Below are 8,193 nucleotides of genomic sequence, written 5' to 3' on the forward strand. Positions count from 1 at the left end.
CAATTCCAATTCCTCCTACAAGCAGAGCCAACTCCTTTTCTCCCCGGTTTGCTGGGACTGAGAAATCAATGCAGATAGGGATGAAAAATCATCAGACCTCTCCACAGCGCTGCGTAACAGAAGCATCCATCTGATGCACACATCCCCATATCCCCAGCTGTAGGGGTTCAGCGGGTTGCCTTGGACAATCACACTGTTTGCTTGTGGGTTTGGGGCAGCAGCTGCTTCTCCTCTTCCAAGCACAGCGAGTTTTGGGGACCCGGCCCAGAGCAGCTCCCTGCCTCCCTCTGCAGTCTCAAAGCAGAAGGGCTCGCAGCCTCCTCTGCTCCCTCCCAGCCTCTTCCACAGGCAGGATTTGGCCCAGGAGCTCTCCTGTTGTGCACTAGGGCAGCGCCCACCTTGGCATCACCCCTCAGGGACAACCCCACTCATTTGGCTCCAGCTTTGCACAAACCCCAGGTTGCTCTGTTTGTTGCAAACATCAAACCATCTCTTTGCTCCCTCGGAAAAGCCCTCTGTCTGCAGATAGTACAGCAAAAACAAAGAGAGAAGGAAGCTTTTAATTTGCTTTCCCACTTCCACACCCAGGCAAGCAGCCTCAGCCAGGAGGTCTCAGCACTTGGAAAACGTGCTGCAATTGAGTGACATGCTTTGGAAATCATTCATTATTGGGAGAGGGAGAGGAAAGACCCGCATGCAGGATAGGGAATGGAGCTGAGAGGTGCAGGAAGGCGAAGCAGGGATCATTGCAGTGGGATTTCCCAGGAGTGAACGTTCTTTTAAAGTGACAAAGCTGCCCAGTCCCTCCAGCTGTAAAACCAAACTGTGCTTTGGAGACACAGACAGATCCCACCCAGCTGGGAGAACTTCACCAGGGAAACCTCACCTTGCACACACACCCATGACTTTACATTCTCCCCTGAATTTACCACCAGACACCAAACTGACCTGCAGAAATGCTTTTGCTGCCCACTGACAAAGGGGCAGAGGACACCTGAACCACCTTTCTCTCCTTGCTGGGTGCAGACAGCACCCATCTGCTCCCCACACAGCACCCACCTGCTGAAGGCAGATCAGCTCCGGGAGGAGGCAGAGCACTGAGCTGTGTCCTGGAGGAGCCGAGCTCACATCGCAGCTGTGGCCAAATAACATCGGGGTGTAGGGCTGCAAAATCAAAACAAGGATAGCAGCCTCTCTCCCAGAGCATCTGGAAGGGGAAAGGGCTGCAGCGGGTGGAAGCACAGCATCTTCGGCTGTGGGTCCCTCTTAATCAGCACCTGAATTCATTTTCTTCCTCCCCTACCAGCTGTCAGGCTGAAGGCTGGGCTCCCATTCTCGCTACGCTCCCCTGCTTCTTTCAAGCCTTTGCATAAGCTGCTCTCTCTGACCTCACGCTCTTTGCTGTCTCTCAGAGCATCTTCATTCTCAAAGTGTTTTGGTTTTTTTTTCCTTTTCCATTTTTTCAGTCTTTAGCACTCACATTCCTGACAATTCTGCTTTATGTACAGCTGCTCAGGTTTTGCAGGATCATCCCCCAGCCCCTCAGCTCTGCTGCCTGCAACGCGTGGATGCTTGCAGACCCCATCCTACCTGCTGCCAAATGCGATGCACCAACAGCAGCTTCTCCTCCTTCCCATCTCATATCTGTGCTCTGTGCCACCCCACCCTTTCTGCTTAAAAATATCTTCTGCCCTTTACAGCCTTTTATTTTTTTTTTTTTCCCCTGTATCTTTCCAATCTATCCTTAGTTCTGCTGAGGCCGGTAATGCCTGCCTAAAAACGCTTCCAAAAATAAGATGCATCAATAGAAAGCTGCCGTAGGAAGAATAGAAAGCCGACAGAGGGAGCGGGGATGCTTCGAGAGACTCTGCCCGTTTCTTTCTGCTCCCTGCCCTTACCCGGAGCTCTGTGTCGGGCAGACTGAGCCCCCAGCCCGGCTGACCCCAGTCCCCCCCCATCCCCAGCCCATTTTCAGCTCAGAACCCGCTAGAGGGCAACAGAAACCCAGGAAAAGGAGCTCGGAGCCGGACTGAGCAGCCCAGGGAGGGCCCTGCGATCCGCTCTCGGCCCCATCGCACCCGAAAAGCGCGGCTGCAGCCTCAGAGTTTCCGCGGCTGGGATGCGGGTGGCAGCCCGTTTAACAGATGCTTCTCGAAATTCGGCAAGCTCAGCACGACGAGCGATTCCATAAGGAGAAACCGAACTGGAGGAGCAGCTGCAGCCACTGGATCTTCTTTTAATGGCAAAAGCCACTCCGGAGCTGCAGCTTTGGAGCTTCCAGCTGAGCAAAGCCACACCAAACCCCATCACCAGTGCATACAAACGTCAAGTCATCATGCTTGGAAAAGACTGCTCGGATCCCCACGTCCAACCCAACCCACCCCGTTGTTGGGGTGTCCCTCAGTCCATATCCCCACATTTCCTGAACACCTCCAGGGATGGTGACTCCCACACCTCCACGCCAAAGCGTCACCACTCTTTTTAAGAACAATTTTTTCTTAATATCCAACCTGATCCCCTTCCCACAATTCAACTGAAGGGATCGAGACGCCCCTTCCAAACCCACGCCATCCATCCTGGATCCCTTTTGGGGCAAAAGGAGCAGGAAAGGAGTTTTCTTGCCAAGCTGAAAGCAGCACCCTGCCTTTCCACGACCCCCCTCCCACCTTAAGCCGCTCCAGATGTACAGTGCTATGAATCCATTTGCCAGTGTTTAGAAAGGACACCTGGCTCTAAATGCTGGCCGTGGGCTCACTCTGGTTTTAGTTCTGCCTACAGTGTCCCATTTCTGCACAGGGGGTGCAGGAACCACTTTGGTTGGCCACATCTCTGAGCTGTGCTGGGGGCAGCGCCTGCCCTGCGCCCACCCATGCATGGACAATCAGAGCAGCCCCACTGGGAACCATTGCAGCGCCAGCCAAGCAGAGCAGCTCCTAAATCAGCCCTGCTTTATGCCACGCCAGTCTTCAGCTCCCTCCAAACAGCAGAAAATCCAGCAAGTCGCTTTAAATCACTTTTATCCCCTGTTCTTCCTCCGTGTTCACCTCCGCTCAGCCTCACAGCCCAAGCACAGCACCATCCCAAAAACCTCCCCCACCCCAAAGCACAGCAGCCAACGGGTGAGATGCACCCAGCACTGTTGGAAGGGGACCTGGGGGGCGAACCTCACGGTGCCAACAGCTCCAGGGAGACAATGCAGGAGCTGCAGCTCTTGGAGTGATTTAGAGGCAGGTGTTGGCACAGGCATTCGGAAGTTTTATGAAGATCTTTTATCGAAATCAGGGTAGTTAGAGACGTGCAGCCCATTAAATGTACCCAGCACACCACTGGGGCCGGGACAACGTTATGCTGTCATATATCCTCCACTGCTGTGTTCCTTCTGCTTTTAGGAGGCCCCGGGGTTCTTCCAGCACTGCTTCTGGATAGGTGGATATTTGGAGCCCTGGCTGCCAGGAGGGATTGACTCCCCTTGGGGCAGGCCAGCTGGGAATGGGGCTCCTGTCCCTCTGTTAGCACTAAGGATATGTCTTCCTGTGCCCCCAAATGGCACTGCTCCGTGGGGGCAGGAGGGGGAAGTGAGAGACTTGTGCTCAACAGCAATAAGAAGCAGTTCAGCCTCCATGGAACTCAGCTGCATCCATCTGAGGTGTAATCCCATTCTGCTTCCAGATGGTCCGGGGGTGAAAGGCAGAAATGCAGGCAGGTACCTTCAGAGCAGGGAGAGGGCAGCGGGCGCTGTGCAATTTGTCACTCACCTTCCTTCCTCCTCCCGGCCCCAAAACCATGAGGGAAGCCTGCCTGTCCAGATCCCAGCGCTGCAATCACAGCCAGAATCTGGAGAGCATCGTTGTGCAGATGGGAGAGCACACAGGGCTCCCAGTGACAGCATCCCCCCCATCCAAGCATGGTCCTGTCCCCACAATTCGCTCCTCTTTAGCAGAACTGCAAGACCTGCCTTTCCAAAGTGGCTCAAGAAGAGCAAGAGGGGAGAAGAAGGTTGAGGGAAGGGGGAACATGGGCAGGATACAGGAGATAATCTGATGGGAAGGAATGCGATCGTTGCCTGGGGTTTGAGAAATGCTGGGTTTCATTCAAGCCCTGTCCCTGGCAAGTGACTTCTTACTGCAGCTTCTGCTGAGAGACGGGAGAAGGACAACTGTTCCCTTCAGTGAAACAAACCCAAACCAGCAAGGCTCCGTCTTTGTGTCGCACCAAAGCCAACCAATGAGTTCTGTTTCCTTTTTAAGCACAACGCAGCCTGCCATCCCTTACTTCTGGGATAGCACACAAGCCGAACCGCCTGGCTTGGGGAACAGAATCTACATTTTCTTGTTCCTTTTTTAATTTCCAAAGCCTGAGGAGCAATGCTCAGCACAGCCGTGGATAAGGAAGGGGAGAACAGCTCTACTCAGAATTAATGCATGCGGATGCAGAAACAAAAATCACAACTCCACTGAAAAACTTCCTTCACAACCTTCACATTCTGCACAGGCAGAAGTCTCCTGCACAGACTCACCTCCAGCCACCCCCTCATACCTCTGGAAATCGATGATTCTATTTTATTTTATTTTATATTTTGCTTCTTTTTTCCTAGTCTTCCTTTGAGTGACTGTTGGGAAAAGAAGTTTTTTATTGCTTTTTTCCTGATGGAGGGAATGGAATGGAGATAAACTGAGACCCAAGGTGGAGGGGAGCATTATGATACTGCCTGCTTTTCTAGTGCAAATATAAAGAAGTATCTAAGGCAGCCCTGGGCATTTTGCACACTGCTTTGCTCCCTTTATATGGGGATGCCCCTCTCCATGGAGGCCCCGCTGCCTGACAGCACCCAACCCAACACTTGGGGACCCTCCTGTGCCTCATCCGGCCCTTTGAGGACCCCCTGTTCCCTATCTGTCCCTTTGGGGACACCCTTGTGCCTCAGCCCCACACTGCCATGTAAGGACCGCTCCCCTGCACACCATTGGGCCTTCTGGAGACCCCTCAGTGCCCCATCTCCATGCTGCCCTGTGCCCCATCCATCCCTTTGGGGACACCCTTGTGCCCCAGCTTCATGCTGCCCTTTGGGGACACAGCAGTGCCCAATCTCCATGCTGCCTTTTGAGGATAAAAGCCCCCCTCTGTACCCCATTTGGCCTTTTGGGGACCCCCCAGAACCCCATCTCCATGCTGTCCTTTGGGGAACCCCTGTGCCCTATCCATCCCTTCGGGGAGTCCCTTTTGCCTCAACCCCACGCTGCCATTTGAGGACCCCCCCCCCCCGTGCCTCATTTAGCATTTTGAGGACCCCCTTCATCTCCATGCTGCCGTTTGGGGACCCCCCCCTTGTCTCCTATCCATCCCTTTTGGGATCCCCCTGTGCCCCATCTCTGTGCTGCCATTTGGAGACACCTCCTGTGCCCTATCCATCCCTTTGGGGACCCCCCACAGCCGTATCTCCATGCTGCCCTTTGGGGACACCAACCTCCCCGTGTCCTATCCTTCCCTTTGGGGACTTCCCAGCACCCTATCCGCACACTGCCCTTGGGGACTCCCCCCGGGCCTCCTTTGGGGACGCGGTGCCAGGCAGCAAAGGGTTACGCTCGGAGGTGCCGCTCGGCTCCCGGCACCTGGAAGGAAGGGAGGGGAGGAAGGCACGGAGCGGAGTTTGCGGCGGTCCCCGAGAAGGCGGCGAGCGGCGGCAGCGGTGAAGCAGCGGCGGGAGCCGCCTCCCCCCCGGTCCGGTACCGCCGCCCGGAGCTCCCTATGGGCGAAGGGGGGGATCGAGGAAGCGGCTTCTAAAGGGGGACACCCCCTCCCTTTCCCCTGGCTGACGTTCTCCCCCGCTTAAAAAGAAGGGAGGGAAAAAAAAAAAAAAAAAAAAAAAAAGAAAGAAAGAAAAAAAAAAAACCAACACCAAAAAACCACCAGAAACCCACCCAAAGCCGCACTAAATTTGAGGGAACAGCGAAGGCAGGCGGCATCGGCTGGAAAATGCATCTCACTCGGAGCTGCATCGGCTTCCTGATCCAGGGGAGCATTTCTCTGCTGGTGAGTGGCAGGGAAGGGGAGAAGAGGGCTGCAGAGGACGGGGGTCGGGCAGCTCAGGGGACGGGGGACGGGGGGTTTGCAGCCGGGAGCGTCCCCACATCGTTTTATCGCCCCCCACCCCATCCCTTGCCGAAACGAGCATCCGAAAACTTCTGCTATTTTGCAGCAGGGAGAGGCTGGGCAGCAGGCAAGAGGGGGGGCTCACAGGTGAGGGGTGACAGTGGAGATTCCTCCGGATCACCTCTAAAAGCTGCAGCCTCCTCCTGGCGCAGCATCCCCGGGCTGGGGGGCCACCTCCTGCCCTTCGCGAGGCCGCGCTCAGCTCCTCACCGAGCCCTTCGCACCCCGGCGTTGGGATCGAGCAGCTCGGCACCCGGCGCCGGGATCGCTCCCGAGCATCGGTGCATTTCCCCCCAGCCCTCGCCCGGAGCGATGGGGCTGCAGCATCTGCATCCCGCCAGGAAGGATGAACTGCCTCGCACCCACCTGCTTGCTGGGTGCTCACCTACCTGCAGCTACGGGGCAGCCCCCAGCCCCCACCTGCACCTGTATGGGGTCTGTGATGCCCTACCGGATACCGTCAGGCTGGTAGGGAATGGAAAGGAGTTTGCAGAGAAGCTCAGGATTGGGCTCTCGCTCACTTCTGCTGCTCCTGGCTCCATCTCTCCATCAGACTGTGGCATGGTTTGAAGGTCAGAAGAGGGGTCTGTGAGTGTGCTGTCAGCCTCAAAACTGGTGGAAAAGCCATGAGGGCACACTGATGTGCACCTTCTGCCCATTGGGGATACCCTGGGTGCAATGGCTCTGCCCAAGGAGTTCCCACTGGGGAAAACGCATCTATCCCAGCTCCCCTCACCTATTCCCTGAGCAACCAAGAGAAGGAAAAAATTGTTGCCAGAAAAGAAATAGGGGATATGGAAGGGTGGCAGAATGGGAAGACAAAAGAAAAGGGAAATAAGAAGAGCAAGGATAAGAAAGGGGATGGCTGGGTCATACCTGGAGATGGTGGGATGACTGGAGAACAAGATAGGGGGCTGGTACCCACCGCCAAGCCCTCACGCTCTGCCATCACTGTGTTCAGGTGGTCTGCGGCCAAGAAGGGCCAGGGAAAGGCGCTGAGCAGCGTGAGCCTGAGAGCCAGGAGGGAGACCAAGCGCAGGAGACCGGAGAGCTGCTCCCCACCAAACCCCTGCTCACCCCAACCTTGCTGCAGAACGTGACCCTCCTGGAGCTGGTGAGCAGCTCGCGGGAGCTGTGGGATATCCTGGACAACCTCTCGGAGCGGGATCACGCTCCACATCCCCGAGGACAGAGGGACTTGGAGTCGGCCTCGGGCAAACTGAAAAAAATTTTTGGTTGGGGAGATTTCTATTCCAACATCAAGACGGTGAAGTTAAACCTCTTGATCACCGGCAAGGTGGTGGATCACGGCAACGGCACCGTCAATGTCTTCTTCCGCCACAACTCCACCGGGCAGGGAAACATCTCGGTCAGCCTCGTCCCTCCCACCAAGGCTGTTGAGTTCGACCTGGAGCAGCAGATCTTCATCGAGGCCAAAGAATCCAAAATCTTCAACTGCCGCGTGGAATACGAGAAAGTGGACCGTGCCAAGAAAACCACGCTGTGCACGTACGACCCATCCAAGACCTGCTACCACGAGCACACCCAGAGCCACGTCTCCTGGGTCTGCTCCAAGCCCTTCAAAGTCATCTGCATCTACATCACCTTCTACAGCATAGACTACCGGCTGGTGCAGAAGGTTTGCCCCGACTACAACTACCACAGCGACGTGCCCTACTTCCCCTCGGGGTGATGCGTGCTCAGGATGTCCCGGTGATAAGCGGGTGCTGGGGGGGGCGGGGGGAGGGATGGGGATGGTTTTTAAGCAGGGTGGGTCCCTGGAAGTGAGGAAGGAAGGAGGATTTTCAGTTTTCCCCGAAAGCTCCAATTGTCGAGAGGAGAGGAAATTTGGGCTATGGGGGTAAAGGCGTTGCTAAAGTTGGCCCGGATCCGTGGTCTTTAGAGACTGGTACGGGGTCTGAATGTAGGATACAGAAAATAGGACATAAAGCCAGAATCAGGACTCACGTTTCTCAGTGCAATAACGAGTTTTTGCCTGGATCTAGGCCACGTGGGCCTAAAAGGTGGGGGACCAGGTGCAGA

General features: G+C 55.6%; 1 protein-coding gene across 1 annotated transcript; it reads left to right on the forward strand.

Moving 5' to 3' along the window:
* Positions 1 to 5,973: 5,973 nt before the first annotated feature.
* Positions 5,974 to 7,843, forward strand: NXPH3 (neurexophilin 3; the record flags this gene model as incomplete). The annotated part of the gene is made up of 2 exons (XM_079547077.1): positions 5,974 to 6,030; positions 7,112 to 7,843. The coding sequence occupies 2 exons, from the start codon at positions 5,974 to 5,976 to the stop codon at positions 7,841 to 7,843; spliced, it is 789 nt and encodes a 262-aa protein (XP_079403203.1).
* Between the last annotated feature and the right edge of the window lie 350 nt (positions 7,844 to 8,193).

Source organism: Tetrao urogallus (genome assembly GCF_951394365.1).
Source record: "Tetrao urogallus genome assembly, chromosome: 26".
NCBI classification, from domain to species: Eukaryota; Metazoa; Chordata; class Aves; order Galliformes; family Phasianidae; genus Tetrao; species Tetrao urogallus.